The sequence below is a fragment of the Ammospiza caudacuta genome, unplaced genomic scaffold, assembly GCF_027887145.1.
Source record: "Ammospiza caudacuta isolate bAmmCau1 unplaced genomic scaffold, bAmmCau1.pri scaffold_341, whole genome shotgun sequence".
Taxonomy (NCBI): Eukaryota; Metazoa; Chordata; class Aves; order Passeriformes; family Passerellidae; genus Ammospiza; species Ammospiza caudacuta.
In genome coordinates this window covers 17,431-36,472 of record NW_026683083.1, presented here as the reverse complement: position 1 = coordinate 36,472, position 19,042 = coordinate 17,431, and the positions used below count along the sequence as shown (strand labels likewise).

The window sequence follows — 19,042 nt, the reverse complement described above, 5'->3', positions numbered from 1 at the left end:
AGCACTGGTGGCACTGGTGGCACTGGATGGTGGCAGCCATGGTGACAGCGGGTGACATTGATGATGGTGGCACTGGTGGCACTGGGTGGTGGCAGCAGCGGTGACAGCAGCAGAGGATGGCGGCAGCGGTGGTGGCACTGGGTGGTGACAATGGCACTGTGGGCACCGGTGTCCCCTGTCCCCAGTGGCCACTGGTGACATCAGGGAGTGGTGACAGCAGGGGTGGCACTGGGAGGGTGGCAGCAGCACGGGGACACTGGGGGTGGCACCGGGGAGGTGACAGCGGTGGCACCGGTTGCCCCCTGGCACTGCTGGTGACACCGGTGGCTCCTGTCCCCAGTAAGGGTGACACTGGTGGCACTGCTGTCCCCAGCCATGAGGGTGGCACTGCTGTCCCTGTCCCCAGTGAGGGCAGTGCCACTGGTGGCCCCTGTCCCGATAAAGGCGGTGGCGCTGGCGGCACTGCTGTCCCCAACAAGGCTGGCACCGGTGTCCCTGTCCCTGTCCCCAGCCATGATGGTGGCACTGCTGTCCCTGACCCCAATAGCGCTGCTGGCATTGGTTGGCACCCCTGTCCCCTGTCCCTCTGTCCTCATCCCATCCCTCTGTCCCCCTGTCCCTCTGTGTCATCCCATCCCTGTCCTTCTGTCCCCATCCCTGTCCCTCTGTCCCCCTGTCCCTCTGTCCCTCTGTCCCTCTGTGTCATCCCCATCCTGTCCCTCTGTCCCCATCCTGTCCCCCTGTCCCTCTGTCCCATCCCTGGTCCCTCTGTCCCCAGCCCCAATTTCCCCGTTTTTTCCCCCAAACCGCAGCACGGGGGGGGGGGGGGGGGGGTGGGTGACGGGCGATGGGGGCGGGGCCGGTGCCACCCCCTCCCGTCCCCCCCTCCCCCCCCCTTTGTGTCCCCTCGTGTCCCCTCCCTCCCCCCACCCCCCGGGGGGGGGGCGGCGCCTCCTCCGAACGGGGGGGGGGGGGGGGGCGTGGGGGCCCCGTGTCCCCGTCTCCATGGCAAACCGTGGCCATGGCAGCGCGGCAGGCGCCGCCGCGAGCATTATGGGATGGCCGGATCACCATGGCTCCCGCGGCGGGCGGGTGGGGGGGGGGGGGGGGGGGGGGGAAGATGGGGGGGGGGCAGATCCGCCCCGCCCCCACCCCCCAAAAAAAACACCAAAGGGGGGTCCGGGGGGTCCCGGGGGGGGTCAGGGGGATTTTTGGGGACCCCCCCAGCGCCGTTACCGTGCTCGGGGTGCGGGCGGCCCTCCACGGGCACGCTGACGGTCCTGCGCAGCAGCTTGCTCCGGCACGGCTCCCCCCGCCGCTCCCGGATCAGCAGCGGGTGGATCTGCGGGGCCACGGGGGGGGGGGGGGGGTCAGAGATTTGGGGGGGACCCCCCCCGAACCCCCCGAAACCCCCCCCGAGCCTTCTCCCCCGCGCTCACCTCCTCCTCATCGAGCATCAGCAGCTGGTTGCCGGAGATGATGCAGAACCGGGGGTTCCAGGGGGGCCGCTCGTACGGGGAGGGGGCGTAGGGCCCGCGGCCCAGGGGGGCTCCTCGCACATCTGGGGGGACGGGGGGGGGGGGGGCCGGCGGGGTCACATCTGGAGCGCCCCCTCCCCAAAATCCCCTCCCGGAACCCCCCCCCCCGCCCCCCCCCCCCCCCCCCGGTGCCCACCCGCATCCTCCGCCCGCATCCTCCGCCCGCATCCCGCGTTGCTCCCGGCAACCGCGGCCCACGGAACCCGAAATTCCCCAACCGGGGGGGGGGTCCCCAAATCATGGGGGCGGGGGGGGTTGGGAACCCCCCGGGACCCCCCCCGGGCACTGCGGGACCCCCCCCGGTACCGGGGCCCAAAGGATGGGGGGGGGCCACGGTGGGGGTGGGGGGGCGCCCCAAATTTTGGGGAGGGGTCTCAGGGAACTCGTGGGGACGCCCTGGAACCCCTGGGTGACCCCCCAAAATCAAGGGTGACCCCCCAAAATCAAGGGTGAACCCCCCGGCAGCCATGGATGGGGTTGGCCTGATGTACGAGGAACCCCAAAAATCCACACGGGAACCCAAAAATCCACACGGGAACACCAAAAAATCCACCCGGGAACACCAAAAAATCCACCCGGGAACCCCAAAAATCCACACGGGAACCCCAAAAATCCACACGGAACACCAAAATTCCACCCGGGGAACACCAAAAATTCACCTGGGAACACCAAAAATTCCACACGGGAACACCAAAAATCCACACGGAACACCAAAAATTCCACCCGGGAACACAAAAATCCACACGGGAACCCCAAAAATTCCACCTGGGAACACCAAACTTCCTCCCAGGACCCGAAATTCCACCTTGGACCCCCCAAAATTCCACCTGAGAACGCAAAAATTCCACCCGGGAACCCCAAAAATTCACACGGAACTCCAAAAATTCCACCGGGAACCCAAAATCCTTCCGATAACCCCAAAATTCCACCCGGGAACCACAAATCTCCCCCCAGAAACCCCAAAATCACACCCAGGAACCCAAAATCCCTCCTGGAAACCCAAAATTCCACTTGGAAGCCACGAAAATCCCACCCGGGAGCCCCAAAAATCTTCCCGATAACCCCAAAATTCCCCCCAGAAAGCCAAAAATTCTGCCCGGGAACCCCAAAACTCCACCCGGGAACCCAAAAATCCCCCCTGGGAACCCCAAAATTCCAAAATCCCGGGGTGCCCCCAGCTCCGTTGGTGGGGCTGACCCGGTGTCCCAAATTTGGGGATTTTGGGGTTTTTTTTGGGATTTTTGGGGATTTTAGGGGGGGGGGTCCCCAAATTCCAGAGGGTTCCCCAAATCCCCCCCCCCCCCGGGAATTCAGCAGCCCGGGACCCCAAAAACACCCAGGGGGACCCCAACACCCCCCCCCACAGCCACAGAATGGGCTGGACCAGGGTCCTGGCACCAGTGCGGACCAGTAACAACCAGTATGGACCAGTAAACACCAGTAACCAACAGTAACAACCAGCAACAACCAGTAACCACCAGTAACAACCAGTAACCACCAGTTACAGCATCCCTATCTCTCAGTAACACCAGTAACAACCAGCAACAACCAGTAACCACCATCATAAACCAGTAACCACCAGTAACAACCAGTAACCACCAGTAACCACCAGTTACAGCATCCCTATTTCTCAGTAACAACCAGTAACCAACCAGTACGAACCAGTAATAACCAGTATGGACCAGTAACACCAGTAACCCACCATCATAACCAGTAACCACCAGTAACAACCAGTAACCACCAGTAACCACCAGTTACAGCATCCCTATCTCTCAGTAACAACCAGTAACAACCAGTAACCAACCAGTACGGACCAGTAATAACCAGTATGGACCAGTAACACCAGTAACCACCATCATAAACCAGTAACCACCAGCAACAACCAGTAACCACCAGTAACCACCAGTTACAGCATCCCTATCTCTCACTAACACCAGTAACAACCAGTAACAACCAGTAACAACCAGTAACCAACCAGTACGGACCAGTAACAACCAGTAAACACCAGTAACCACCATCATAAACCAGTGACCACCAGTAACAAGCAGTAACCGCTAGTAACCAACAGCAACAACCCGTAACAACCCAGTACGGACCCGTAACAACCAGTATGGGCCAGTAACCACCAGTAACACAGTAACAAGCAGTAACCACCAGTAAATGACCAGTAACTGCCAGTAACAACCAGTAACCGCCAGTAAGGACCAGTAACCACCAGTTACAGGCATCCCTATCTCTCAGTAACAACCAGCAACAACCAGTAACCACCATCATAAACCAGTAACAACCAGTAACCACCAGTAACCACCAGTAACAACCAGTAACGACCAGTAACCCCTAATAATGACTGGTAACCACCGGTAACCACCAGTAAGCACCAGTAACCCCCAGTGACCTCCAGTAACCCTTGGTTGCCCCTGGTTACCACCAGTAACCACCAGTAATGACCAGTAAGCACCAGTGACCGCCAGTGACCACCAGTAACAACCAGTGACCACCAGCAAGCGCCAGTAAGCACCAGCATGGACCAGTAACAACCAGTAACCACCAGTAAGAGTCAGTAAGCGCCAGTAAGCACCAGTAAAAACCAGTAAGCACCAGTAACCAACAGTAACAACCAGTAACCTCCGGTAACCACCAGTAACAACCAGTAACAACCAGTAACACCATCCCCATCTCCCAGTAACCCCAGTTACCCCAGTAACCACCAGTAAGCAGCATCACAGACCAGTAACAACCAGTAAGCACCAGTAACAACCAGCACGGACCAATAAGCACCAGTGAGAACCAGTAACAACCAGTAACACCATCCGAATCTCCCAGTAACCCAGTAACAACCAGTAACAACCAGTAACAACCAGTAACACCATCCCCATCTCCCAGTAACCCCAGTAACCACCAGTAACCACCAGTAACACCATCCCCATCTCCCAGTAACCCCAGTAAGCCCCAGTAACCACCAGTAACAACCAGTAACAACCAGTAACACCATCCGAATCTCCCAGTAACCCCAGTAACAACCAGTAACAACCAGTAACACCATCCGAATCTCCCAGTAACCCCAGTAACCACCAGTAACAACCAGTAACAACCAGTAACACCATCCCCATCTCCCAGTAACCCCAGTAACCACCAGTAACCACCAGTAACACCATCCCCATCTCCCAGTAAACCCCAGTAACAACCAGTAACCACCAGTAACAACCAGTAACACCATCCCCATCTCCCAGTAACCCCAGTAACAACCAGTAACAACCAGTAAACACCAGTAAGCACCAATAACCACCGGAAACCACCAGTAACCACCAGTAACAACCAGTAACCACCAGTAACAACCAGTAACCACCGGAAACCACCAGTAACCACCAGTAAGCACCAGCACGGACCAGTAAGCACCAGTAACACCGTCCCTATCACCCAGTAACCCCAGTAACGACCAGTAACAACGGTAAGCACCGGTAATGACCAGTAAGCACCAGTAAGCACCAGTAACAACCAGTTACAACATCCCCATCTCCAGTAACCACCAGCAAGCACCAGTAACAACCAGTAACAACCAGTAACCCCCAGTAACCGCCAGTAACACCCAGTTACCACCAGTAACCTCAGTAACCCCAAGTAAGCACCAGTAAGCACCAGTAAGCACCAGTTACAACCAGTAACTCCCAGTTACACCATCCCCATCTCCCAGTAACCACCAGTAACCCCCAGTAACCCCGTTCTCACGTCCCAGTAACTCCCAGTTACACCAGCTCATCTCCCAGTAGCTCCCAGTTACACCAGCTCATCTCCCAGTAACTCCCAGTTACACCATCTCATCTCCCAGTAACTCCCAGTTACAGCAGGCACTGCTCCCAGTAACTCCCAGTTACAGCAGGCACTGCTCCCAGTAACTCCCAGTTACAGCATCCACTGGGACCAGTAACTCCCAGTTACAGCATCTCATCTCCCAGTAACTCCCAGTAACCCCGTCCTCATCTCCCAGTAAGCCCCAGTAACAGCATCCCAGTCTCCCAGTAAGCCCCAGTATCACCCAGTTAAAGCATCCCCCTGTCCCAGTACCTCCCAGTTAAACCATCCCCACATCCCAGTAACTCCCAGTTACAACACCCACTGGGACCAGTGAGTCCCAGTTACAGCATCTCATCTCCCAGTAACCACCAGTAACCCCGTTCTCATCTCCCAGTAACCCCCAGTTACACCATCCCCGTCTCCCAGTGACTCCCAGTTACAGCATCCACTGGGACCAGTAACTCCCAGTTACAGCGTCCCACATCCCAGTAACCCCCAGTTACACCATCCCAGTCTCCCAGTGACCCCCAGTAGCTCCCAGTTACACCGCTCTCGTGTCCCAGTAACTCCCAGTAACAACATCACCGCAAACCAGTAACTCCCAGTAACTCCCAGTTAAACCACCCCCACATCCCAGTAACTCCCAGTTACACTGGGACCAGTATGCCCAGTAACAGCTTCCACCAGTCCCAGTATCCCCAGTAAAACCCTCACTGACACCAGTATCACCAGTAACAGCACCAGTGACACCAGTATCACCAGTAACAGCATCAGCACAAACCAGTAACTCCCAGTTACAGCACCACTGCAAACCAGTAACTCCCAGTAACAGCATTAGCACAAACCAGTAACTCCCAGTAACAGCATTAGCACAAACCAGTAACTCCCAGTAACAGCATTAGCACAAACCAGTAACTCCCAGTAACAGCATTAGCACAAACCAGTAACTCCCAGTAACAGCATTAGCACAAACCAGTAACTCCCAGTAACCGCCTCCCCCAGTCCCAATCTAACCAGTAAGAGACACCCCCGGGCCCAGTACTGCTCCCAGTATCCCCAGTAACAGCAGCCCCCAGTCCCAGTATGCCCAGTAACAGCCACCCCTGCTCCCAGTATCCCCAGTAACAGCCACTCTCAGTCCCAGTAACACCCACCCCCAGTCCCAGTATCCCCAGTAACAGCAGCCCTCAGTCCCAGTAAGGGCCTCCCCCAATCCCAGTCTAACCAGTAACCGCCTCCGCCAGCACCAGTATCCTCCAGCAGCAATCCCAGTGCTCCCAGTACAAGGCCTCTGCTCCCAGTATGCCCAGTTACAGCCGCCCCTGCTCCCAGTATGCCCAGTAACAGCAGCCCAGTATCCCCAGTAACTTCCTCCCCCAGTTCCAGTATCACCAGTAAGAGACACCCCCGGCCCCAGTACCAGCCCCAGTATGGGCAGCCCCCACACCAGTATCCCCAGTAACAGCAGCCCCCACACCAGTATCCCCAGTATGGGCAGCCCCCACACCAGTATCCCCAGTAACAGCAGCCCCCACACCAGTATCCCCAGTATGGGCATCCCCCACACCAGTATCCCCAGTATGGGCATCCCCCACACCAGTATCCCCAGTATGGGCATCCCCCACACCAGTATCCCCAGTATGGGCATCCCCCACACCAGTATCCCCAGTAACAGCAGCCCCCACACCAGTATCCCCAGTATGGGCATCCCCCACACCAGTATCCCCAGTAAGAGCATCCCCCAGTCCCAGTCTAACCAGTAAGAGACGCCCCCAGCTACAGTACTGCTCCCAGTATCCCCAGTAACAGCTGCCCCTGCTCCCAGTATCCCCAGTAACAGCCACCCCCAGTCCCAGTCTAACCAGTAAGAGCCTCCCACAGTCCCAGTGCACCCAGTAAGAGCCTCCCCCACTCCCAGTATCCCCAGTAACCGCCACCACCAGCCCCAGTACTGGCCCCAGTATCCCCAGTACCGGCATCGCCTGCTCCCAGTCTGCCCAGTCTGAGCCTCCCCCGCTCCCAGTATCCCCAGTAAGCACATCCCCCGCTCCCAGTATCCCCAGTAAGCACATCCCCCGCTCCCAGTATCCCCAGTAAGCACATCCCCCGCTCCCAGTATCCCCAGTCCCAGCCTCCCCCGCTCCCAGTATCCCCAGTAAGCACATCCCCCGCTCCCAGTATCCCCAGTAAGCACATCCCCCGCTCCCAGTATCCCCAGTCCCAGCCTCCCCCACTCCCAGTATCCCCAGTAAGCACATCCCCCGCTCCCAGTATCCCCAGTCCCAGCCTCCCCCGCTCCCAGTATCCCCAGTAAGCACACCCCCCGCTCCCAGTATCCCCAGTAAGCACATCCCCCGCTCCCAGTATCCCCAGTACCGGCCTCCCCTGCTCCCAGTCTGCCCAGTACCGGCCTCGCCCGCTCCCAGTATCCCCAGTAACGGGAGCCGCCGGTCCCAGTTTGCCCAGTAAAGCCGCCCCCGCCGCAGCATCGGTCCCAGCGCCGCCTCCCCCGCACCAGTATCCCCAGTCCCGGCCTCCCCCGCTCCCAGTATGCCCAGTAAAGCCCCGCGCGCTCCCAGTAAGAGCCGCCCCCGGCCCCAGTCGGTGCCTCCCCCGCACCAGTATCGCCAGTAACCGCATCCCCCGCTCCCAGTATGCCCAGTAACCGCATCCCCCGCTCCCAGTATGCCCAGTAACCGCATCCCCCGCTCCCAGTCTGCCCCAGTAACCGCATCCCCCGCTCCCAGTATGCCCAGTAACCGCATCCCCCGCTCCCAGTATGCCCCAGTAACCGCATCCCCCGCTCCCAGTATGCCCAGTAACCGCATCCCCCGCTCCCAGTATGCCCAGTAACCGCATCCCCCGCTCCCAGTATGCCCAGTAACCGCATCCCCCTCTCCCAGTATGCCCAGTAACGGCATCGCGAGCTCCCAGTATGCCCAGTAACCGCATCCCCCTCTCCCAGTATGCCCCAGTAACCGCATCCCCCGCTCCCAGTCTGCCCCAGTAACCGCATCCCCCGCTCCCAGTATGCCCCAGTAAAGCCGCCCCCGGCCACGGTACCGGTCCCAGTAACAGCCTCCCCCGCACCAGTATGCCCAGTAACAGCCACCCCTGCTCCCAGTATGCCCAGTGCGAACCTCCCCCGCTCCCAGTCCCGGCCTCCTCCGCTCCCAGTATCCCCAGTAAAAGCATCCCCGCGCTCTCCCAGTATGCCCAGTACCGGCCTCCCCCGCACCAGTATGCCCAGTACCGGCATCGCCCGATCCCAGTATGCCCAGTACCGGCCTCCCCCGCACCAGTATCCCCAGTATCAGCAGCCTCTGCTCCCAGTATGCCCAGTAACAGCCTCCCCCGCTCCCAGTGCTCCCAGTCCCGGCCTCTCCCGCTCCCAGTATGCCCAGTATCAGCAGCCTCTGCTCCCAGTATGCCCAGTTACAGCCACCCCCGCTCCCAGTATGCCCAGTAACGCCGCGCCCCGTTCCCAGTGCTCCCAGTTAGAGCCACCCCCGCTCCCAGTTTGCCCAGTTACAGCCACCCCCGTTCCCAGTTTGCCCAGTTACAGCCACCCCCGCTCCCAGCCCGGGCCTCCCCCGCTCCCAGTGCTCCCAGTAACCCCGCGCCCCGCTCCCAGTTTGCCCAGTTAGAGCCACCCCCGCTCCCAGTTTGCCCAGTTAGAGCCACCCCCGCTCCCAGTTTGCCCAGTTAGAGCCACCCCCGCTCCCAGTTTGCCCAGTTAGAGCCACCCCCGCTCCCAGCCCGGGCCTCCCCCGCTCCCAGCGCTCCCAGTGCGCATCCCCCCCGCTCCCAGTGCCCCCTCCCCCGCTCCCAGTTTGCCCAGTTCGCCCCTCCCCGCGCTCCCCGCGCTCCCAGTGCTCCCAGTGCTCCCAGTGCTCCCAGTGCTCCCAGTGCTCCCAGTGCTCCCAGTTTGCGGGGCCGTACCTCGGAAGGGGACATAGGACATGGTGCCACCAGCGGCGCGCGACACCCCCGGCGGGGGGAGGGGCGGGGGGAGGGGCGGGAGGGGGAGGGGGGGAGGGGCCGCGGGGGGGGGGGAGGGGAGAGGGGAGAGGGGCCGGAAATGGGGGGAGGGGCCGGGGATGGGGGCGGGGCTAAAGGGGGGAGGGGCCGGAGCGGGAAGCGGGAACGGGGGAAGGGGGGGGAGGACCGGGAATGGAGGCGGGGCCACGGGGGAGGGGGGCGTGGTCAGAGTGAGGGAGGGGGCGGGGCTAAAGGTGGGGTGGGGCCCGGGGGGGAGGGGGAACGGAGCGGGGGGAGAAACGGGAATGGGGGTGGGAAGAGGAGGGGGCGGGGCTAAAGCGGGGAGGGGGCGTGGTCATAGCGGGGAGGGGGCGTGATCAGTGCGGTGAGGGGGGGCGGGGCTAAAGGTGGGGGAGGGGCCGGATCGGGAACCGGGAACCGGAGCTTGGGGGGGGGAGGGGGGGGGACGGGGAATGGGGGAGGGGCCACGGGAAGGGGGCGGGGCTAAAGCGGGGAGGGGGCGGGGCCTGGAGTGAGGGGGCGGGGCTATGATGGGGAGGGGCTGGGGTGGGGGCGGGGCGAGGCCCGGGAGCCCCGGGAGGGGGGGGAGGGGCGGCGAACGGGGAGGGGGCGTGGGGGAGGGGAAGGGGAACAGGTGGGGGCGGGGACTCCCCCTCCCCCCCTCCCCCCCCATCCACCCCCGGTCGCTTCCGGCGGCGGCGGCGGTGACGTCACGGGGCGGGGGCGGGGCCCCGCGGGTCACGTGGGGGCGGCGGCGGCGCGAGCGGAGCGCGGGAGCCGTGAGGGGGGGGGGAGGGGCGGGGGGGGAGGGGAATTTGGGGAGGGGGCGCGGGTGGAGGGGACGGGGGCGGGGCCTGGCTTGGGGAGGGGGCGGGGCCTGCTGAGATCCGGCGGGAGATCCGGGGGGGTTTGGCGGGAATTTGGGGCTTTTGGCGGGAGATCCGGGGGGGTTTGGCGGGAATTTGGGGCTTTTGGCGGGAGATCCGGGGGGGTTTGGCGGGAATCGGGGGGAATTTGGGGAGGGGGCGCGAGCGGGGGGCGGAGTTTGAGGGAATTTGGGGAGGGGGCGGGGCCTGGGGCCGGGTTTGGGGGGGGGCGGGGCCTGAGCGGAGCCGGGGCAGTTCCGCGGGTGAATTTGGGGAGGGGGCGAAATTTGGAGGAGATTTTGGGGTGAATTTGGGGAGGGGGTGGGACCTGGGGTGAGTTTTGGGGTGAATTTGGGGTCGGGGCGATTTCTGAGGGAATTTTGGGGCAAAATTTGGGGGAATTTGGGGAGGGGGCGAGTTTGGGGGGGCGATTTGGGGAAATTGGGGGGGGGACGGACTCGGGTTGGCCGATTGTGGGGAGGGGGCGATTTTGGGGAGTTTTGGGGTGAACTTGGGGGATTTTGGGGAGGGGGCGACTTCGGGAGTGAGAATTGGGGGGAAATTTTGGGGTGAATTTGGGGAGGGGGCGATTTTGGGTCTGGGGGTGTGTTTGGGGTCACTTTGGGGGTTTTGGGGTCACTTTGGGGTCGGATTTTGGGGCTGGGGTCTCGGGGGATTTTGGGGTGTATTTGGGGGGATTTGGGTAATTTTGGGCGCAGGTTTTGGGGCTGGGGGTGATTTTTGGGGTCACTTTGGGGGTTTTGGGGTCACTTTGGGGCTGGGTCGGGTTTTGGGGTGGATTTGGAGATTTTGGAGCAGTTTTGGGGTCGGGTTTTGGGGCTGGGGGCGGTTTTGGGGTCACTTTGGGGGTTTTGGGTCGGGTTTTGGGGTGGATTTGGGGTAATTTGGGGGTTTTGGGGCTGGGGGTAATTTGGGGGTTTTGGGGTGAATTGGGGGATTTGGGGTAATTTGGGGGTTTTGGGGTGATTTGGGGGTTTTGAGGTAATTTGGGGTTTTGGGGTGAATTGGGGGTTTTGGAGGTTTTGGGGGTTTTGGGGTGAATTGGGGGATTTGGGTAATTTGGGGGTTTTGGGGGATTTGGGGGATTTGGGGTAATTTGGGGGTTTTGGGGTAATTTGGGGGATTTGGGGTAATTTGGGGGTTTTGGGGGATTTGGGGGATTTGGGGGATTTGGAGGTTTTGGGGTGAGTTGGGTGAGTTGGGGGATTTGGGGGTTTTGGGGTGATATGGGGGATTTGGAGGTTTTGGGGGATTTGGGGTAATTTGGGGGATTTGGGGGATTTGGGGGATTTGGAGGTTTTGGGGTGAATTGGGGGATTTGGGGGTTTTGGGGTAATTTGGGGGTTTTGGGGTGATTTGGGGGATTTGGGGGTTTTGGGGTAATTTGGGGGTTTTGGGGTGATTTGGGGGATTTGGGGGTTTTGGGGTAATTTGGGGGTTTTGGGGTGATTTGGGGGATTTGGGGGTTTTGGGGTAATTTGGGGGTTTTGGGGTGAATTGGGGGATTTGGGGTAATTTGGGGTAATTTGGGGGTTTTGGGGTGATTTTAGGAGGTTTTCAAGTCAGATTTTGGGGCTTTTTGGGATCAGATTTTGGGGTCGGATTTTGGGGGTTTTGGGGCTGGGGGTGAATTTGGGGTTTTTGGGGCGATTTTGGGGCGTTTTGGGGTTGAATTTTGGGGGTTTTGGGGTCAGGATTTCAGGGGCTTGGGGTCATTTGGGGTCAGGTTTTGGGGATTTTGGGGCTGGGGGTGAATTTGGGGTTTTTTGGGTGATTTTGGGGTGACTCTTGAGGGTCGGGGAGGATTTGGGGTCCGGTTTGGGGTTTTTGGGGCCATTTTGGGGGTTTTTGGGGCCATTTTGGGGTTTTGGGGCCATTTTTTGGTTTTTGTGGCAATTTTTTGGTTTTTGGGGCCATTTGGGGTCAGATTTGGGGCCATTTTGGGGTTTTTGGGGTCAGGTTTGGGGGTTTTGGGGCCATTTTGGGTTATTTGGGGCCGTTTGGGGTTTTTGGGGTCAGGTTTGGGGGTTTTGGGGCCATTTTGGGGTTTTGGGGCAGTTTTGGGGTTGTTTGAAGGTTTTTGGGACCATTTTGAGGATTTTGGAATCAGGTTTGGGGTTTTTTTTTTTGGGCCATTTGGGGTTTTGGGGCCATTTTGGGAATTTTGGGGCCATTTTGAGGTTTGGGGGCCATTTTAGGGTCAGGTTTGGGGTTTTGGGGCCATTTTGGGAATTTTGGGGCCATTTTTTGGGTTTTGTGGCAATTTTGAGGTTTTTGGGGCCATTTTGGGGTTTTGGGGCCATTTTGGGGTTTTTGGGGTCAGATTTTGGGGTTTTGGGGCCGTTTTGGAGTATTTGGGGTCAGGTTTGGGGGTTTGGGGTAGATTTGGGGTATTTGGGGCCATTTTGGGGTCAGATTTTGGGGTTTTGGGGCCATTTTGGGGTATTTGGGGCCATTTTGGGGTCAGATTTTGGGGTTTTGGGGCCATTTTGGGGATTTGGGGCCGTTTTGGGGATTTGGGGCCGTTTTGGGGTTTTTGGGTCCCTTTGGGCTCTGACCCCTCCCCTCCCCCCAGGAGGAGCCGGCGGCCAATGAGAGCGGCCTGGGCTGTGAGTGCGGCTATCGCGACATGGGGGGGGATATCGCGACATGGGGGGGGGGATATCGCGATATGGGGGGGGGGATATCGCGATATAGAGGGGGATATCGTGACATGGGGGGGGTAATCGCAATATGGAGGGGGATATCGCGATATGGGGGGGTGGGGATATCGCGATATGGGGAGGGATATCGCGATATGGGGAGGGATATCGCGATATGGGGCAGGGGATATCGCAAAATGGGGGGTGGGGATATCGTGACATGGGGAGGGATATCGCGATATGGAGGGGGATATTGCGACATGGGGAGGGGATATCGTGACATGGGATGGGGATATCGTGACATGGATATCGCGACATGGGGGTGGGGATATTGCAATATGGGGAGGGATATCGTGATATGGGGGAGGGGATATCGTGATATGGGGGGTGGGGATATCGCGACATGGGAGGGATATCGCGATATGGGGGGGATATCACGATATGGGGAGGGGATATCGCGATATGGGAGGGATATCGCGATATGGGGGAGGGGATATTGTGACATGGGGAGGGATATCGCGACATGGGGGAACACTGCGATACGGGGGACGGGCATTGTGATATTGGGGGATATCGGGATATGGGGGAGGGGATATCGCGATATGGGGGGGGATATCACGATATGGGGAGGGGATATCGCGATATGGGAGGGATAGCGCGATGTGGGGGTGGGGATATCGCGATATGAGGATGGGGATATCGCGATATTTGGGGGGCAGATATCACGATACGGGAGGGACGTTGTGATATGGGGGTGATACCGGGATGCGGAGGGGGATATCGCGATACGGGCGATGTCGTGATATGAGGGGGATATCACGACGTGGGGGAGGGGATAAATCAGGATATTGGGGAGATATCGCGATACGGGGGATGGGGATATCACGATATTGGAGGGATACTGTGATATGGGGGATATCGTGACATGGGGATGGGGGGATGTCGCGATACGGGGAGGGGATATCGCGATATGGGGGAGCGTTGCAGTGCGGAGGAGGGATATCGCGATATGGGCACGGCAGTATCACGACATGGGGGTGGGGATACGGGGGGGGGGATATTTGGATACGGGACAGATATCGCGATATGGGGGCTGTCACGATATGAAGGAGGGATATCGCGATATGGGGAGGGGACATTTCGATAGGGGGACAGGAATATCGCGATATGGGAGGGGGATATCGCGACGCGGGGGACGTCACGATACGGGGATGATGTCGGGGTGTGGGGAGGGATATCGCGATACGGGGGGATATTGGGACATGGGGAAATCCATGTGGTGTGGCGAGATATCGCGATATTGGAGAGGGGTATCGCGATATGGGACAGGGATATTGTGACATGGGAGAGGGATATCGCGATATGGGAGAGGGATATCGTGATATGGGACAGGGATATCGCGACATGGCAGAGGGATATCGCGACATGGGAGAGGGATATCGCGACATGGGAGAGGGATATCGCGATATGGGAGAGGGATATCGTGATATGGGACGGGGATATCGCGACATGGCAGAGGGATATCGCAACATGGCAGGGAGATATCGCGACATGGCAGGGAGATATCGCGATATGGCAGAGGGATATCGTGATATGGGGACGGGGGTATCGCGATATGGGCAGGGAGATATCGCAATGGGGATATCGCGATATGGGAGGGATATCACAACGTGGGGGAGGGGTACAGTGACATGGAGGGATATCGCGATATGGGGGGATGTTGTGACAGGAGGAGGGATATCGCGATATGGGAGGGGGGTATCGCGATATGGGAGGATATCGTGACGGGGCAATATCGCGGCTTGGGGAGAGGGGTATCGCGACGTGGGGATGGGGATGTCGCGATATGGGGAGGGGATATCGTGATATGGGAGGGGTTGTTATGGCAGGGGAGCAGAGCTATCACGACACGGGGATGGGGATGTCGCGATATAAGGGAGGGGATATCGCGACATGGGAGGGAGATATCGCGATATTGGGGAGGGATATGGCAACGTGAGGACGGGGATATCACGATATGCTGAGGGGATATCGCGATGTGGGGACGGAGATATCGCGACCTGGGCTCTGGGATATCGCGATACGGGGGGATATCGTGACGGGGGGGCGGTGTTGGCAGGGCAGCTGTCGCGACACGGATATCGCGATAGCGTCGGTATCGTGACACGGATATCGCGATAGCGGCAACGGCACGAGAGAACGTCGCGATAGCAGCGGCTATAGTTGCGACGCGAGTATCGCGATAGTGCCGGTATTGCAACGCGGATATCGCGATAGCACGAGCGTTGTGACGGGGATATCGCGATAGGGCCGATATCGTGACAGGGGTATCGCGATATCCCGAGTGCTGCCACGCAACGCACCGGGTCGGTCAGGACGCGCGGGGCTATCGCGACGGGAATATCGCGATACGAACATCACGACGCAGTGTCGCGACGCGAACGTCGTGACGCGGATATCGCGACGTCCGTATCGCGACAGCCGGGGCTGCGTCGGTGTCGGGACTGGGATATCGCGACACGACCGTCGCGACACGAACGTTGCGACGTGGATATCGCGACGCTGCTATCGCGACATGAACCTCACACTGGGACTGTCGCGGCGTGGATATCGCAGCGTGAACGTCGCGACGCGGCTGTCGCGACGTGAATATCGCGACACGACCGGAGGGACGGAAACGTCGCCGCGCGACTATCGCGACGTGAATGCCGCGATACAAATATCGCCACGCAAACATCGCGACGTGAACCTCGCGACGGGAATGTCGCGACGCGAATGTCGCGACACGCGGGGTTGTCGCGACGCGAGCGCCGTGACGCGAATATCGCGACGCGAATGTGGCGATGCGAATATCGCGACAGGGCTGTCGCGACGCGAACGTCGTGCCGTGAACGTTGTGATGCGAATGTCGCGACACGAACGGCGTGACACGACTGTCGCGACATAATTATCACGGCGCGAGTATCGTGATGCGAATATCGCGACGGGAACGTCACCACGGGACTATCGCGACATGAATGTCGCGACGTGACTATCGTGGCACGGCTATCGCGACGCAAATATCGCGACGTGACCGTTGCAGCGCGCGCGTCGCGACACGAGCGCCGTGCTGCGCTGGAGTCGCGACCGTCGCGACATAAACGCCACGACGCGAATATCGCGGCGCAGATGTCGCGACAGGAGTGTCGAGGCGTGCCGGTGTCGCGACATGGCTGTCCCGGCAGGGATATCGCGACATGGATGTCACGGCAGGGATATCGCGACGTGGCTGTCGCGGCAGGGATATCGCGACATGGATGTCACGGCAGGGATATCGCAACATGGCTGTCGCGGCAGGGATATCGCGACATGGATGTCACAGCAGGGATATCGCGACATGGCAGTCGCGGCAGGGATATCGCGACGCGGCTGCCGATATCGCGACGTGGCTGTCACGGCAGGGATATCGCGACATGGCTGTCGCGGCAGGGATATCGCGACGTGGATGTCACGGCAGGGATATCGCGACATGGCTGTCGCGGCAGGGATATCGCGACATGGATGTCACAGCAGGGATATCGCGACATGGCTGTCGCGGCAGGGATATCGCGACGTGGCTGCCGATATCGCGACGTGAACGTCCCGACGCAGCCGCTGCGCCACGCTGATATCGCGACGTGCCGCCGTTGTGATGCGCCGATATCGTGACAGCCGCTATCGCGATGTGCTGGCGCCGTCCATGTCACGACGGGCCGGTATCGTGACGGGCCGATATCGCGATATATCTGTATCGCGATAGGCCGATATCGCGATATGGATCTGTCTCAACAAGCTGGTGTCGTTAACGTGCCTCTATCACAGCAGGCCGATGTCGCGACAGGCCGCTGTCGTGACGGGCTGATATCGCGACATCCCTCTATCGCGACATCCCTCTATTGCGACGGGCCGATATCGCGACGGGCCGGGATCACGACGGGCTGACGTCGTGACATCCCTCTATCGCGACAGGCCGATATCGCGATATCCCTCTATCGCACGAGGGCGATATCGCAGCGTCCCTCTATCGCGACAGGCCGATATCGTGACAGGCTCCTATCGCGATATCCAATACTGCGGCGTCCCTCTATCGCGACGGGCCGATATCGCGATATCCGATATCGTGACATCCCTATATCGCGACAGGCTCCTATCGCGATATCCGCTATCGTGATGTCCCTCTATCGCAACAGGCCGATATCGCGATATCTGATACCGCCGTGTCCCTCTATTGCGACAGGCCGATATCGCGATATCCGATATCGTGACATCCCTCTGTCGCGACAGGCCGATATCGTGGTGTCCCTCTATCGTGACATCCCTCTATCGCGACAGGCTCCTATCGTGATATCCGATATCGCGGCGTCCCTCTATCGCGACAGGCCATATCGCGATATCCGATACCGCCGTGTCCCTCTATCGCGACAGGCCATATCGCGACAGGCTCCTATCGCGATATCCGATACCGCGGTGTCCCTCTATCGCGACAGGCTGATATCGCGATATCCGATATCGCCGTGTCCCTCTATCGCCACAGGCCATATCGCGATATCCGATATCGCTGTGTCCCTCTATCGCGACAGGCCGATATCGCGATATCTGATATCGCGACGTCCCTCTATCGCCACGGGCCATATCGCGATATCCGATATCGCCGTGTCCCTCTATCGCCATGGGCCATATCGCGATATCGGATATCGCGCTGTCCCTCTATCGCGACAGGCCGATATCGCGATATCTGATATCGCTGTGTCCCTCTATCGCCACGGGCCATATCGCGATATCCGATATCGCTGTGTCCCTCTATCGCGACAGGCCGATATCGCGATATCTGATATCGCGACGTCCCTCTATCGCCACGGGCCATATCGCGATATCCGATATCGCGATGTCCCTCTATCGCCATGGGCCATATCGCGATATCTGATATCGCGCTGTCCCTCTATCGCGACAGGCCGATATCGCGATATCCGATACCACTGTGTCCCTCTATCGCCACAGGCCATATCGCGATATCCGATATCGCCGTGTCCCTCTATCGCCACGGGCCATATCGCGATATCCGATATCGCTGTGTCCCTCTATCGCCACGGGCCATATCGCGATATCCGATACCGCGCTGTCCCTCTATCGCCACAGGCCATATCGCGATATCCGATATCGCGACGGGCGCTGTCTCCGAGCGCCGCTGTCGGGCCAGGCCGGGGTCGCGCTGCCCCTCTGCCGCCACACGCCAGCCCCTCGTTAATAAATTAATAGCACTAATAGCAATGTCGTTATCGGTGACACGCATGGGGGCATCGAGCCGCTCATTAATAAATAATTATCATTAATATCAATATCGTTATTGATGACACGGAGGAGGGGACTGAGCCGCTCATTAATAAATTAATATCATTAATATCAATATCGTTATTGATGACACGGAGGAGGGGATTGAGCCATTCATTAATAAATTAATATCATTAATATCACTATTGTTATCGATGACACGGAGGAGGGGATTGAGCCATTCATTAATAAATTAATATCATTAATATCACTATTGTTATCAATGACACAGAGGAGGGGATTGAGCCATTCATTAATAAATTAATATCCTTGATATCAATATTAATATTGTTATTGATGACATGGAAGAGGGCATCGAGCCGCTCATTAATAAATAATTATCATTAATATCAATATTGTTATTGATGACATGCATGAGGGGATCGAGCTGCTCATTAATAAATTAATATCATTAATATCAATGTTAATATTGTTATTGATGACACGCATGAGGGGATTGAGCTGCTCATTAGTAAATTAATATCATTAATAAATTAATATCATTAATATCAATATTGTTATCAATGACACGGAGGAGGGGCTCGAGCTGTTCATTAATAAATTAATATCATTAATAGCAATATCGTTATCGATGACACGCATGAGGGGATCAAGCCGTTTATTAATAAATTAATATCATTAATATCAATATTGTTATCAATGACATGGAGGAGGGGACTGAGCCATTCATTAATAAATAATTATCATTAATATCAATATTAATATTGTTATTGATGACACGCATGAGGGGATCAAGCCGCTCATTAATAAATTAATATAATTAATATCAATGTTGTTATTGATGACATGCATGAGGGGATCGAGCCGCTCATTA

The 19,042-nt window shown here is 58.3% G+C and overlaps 1 protein-coding gene across 1 annotated transcript; it reads right to left on the bottom strand.

Moving 5' to 3' along the window:
- Positions 1-14: 14 nt before the first annotated feature.
- On the bottom strand, positions 15-9,308 carry LOC131571798 (ras/Rap GTPase-activating protein SynGAP-like; the record flags this gene model as incomplete). Its single annotated transcript, XM_058824568.1, has 4 exons — positions 9,273-9,308; positions 1,440-1,561; positions 1,237-1,342; positions 15-137 (listed from the first exon to the last, which is right to left on the bottom strand). Coding segments are annotated over exons 1-4 (373 nt in total), but the record flags the coding sequence as incomplete, so codon positions are not given.
- Positions 9,309-19,042: the final 9,734 nt, after the last annotated feature.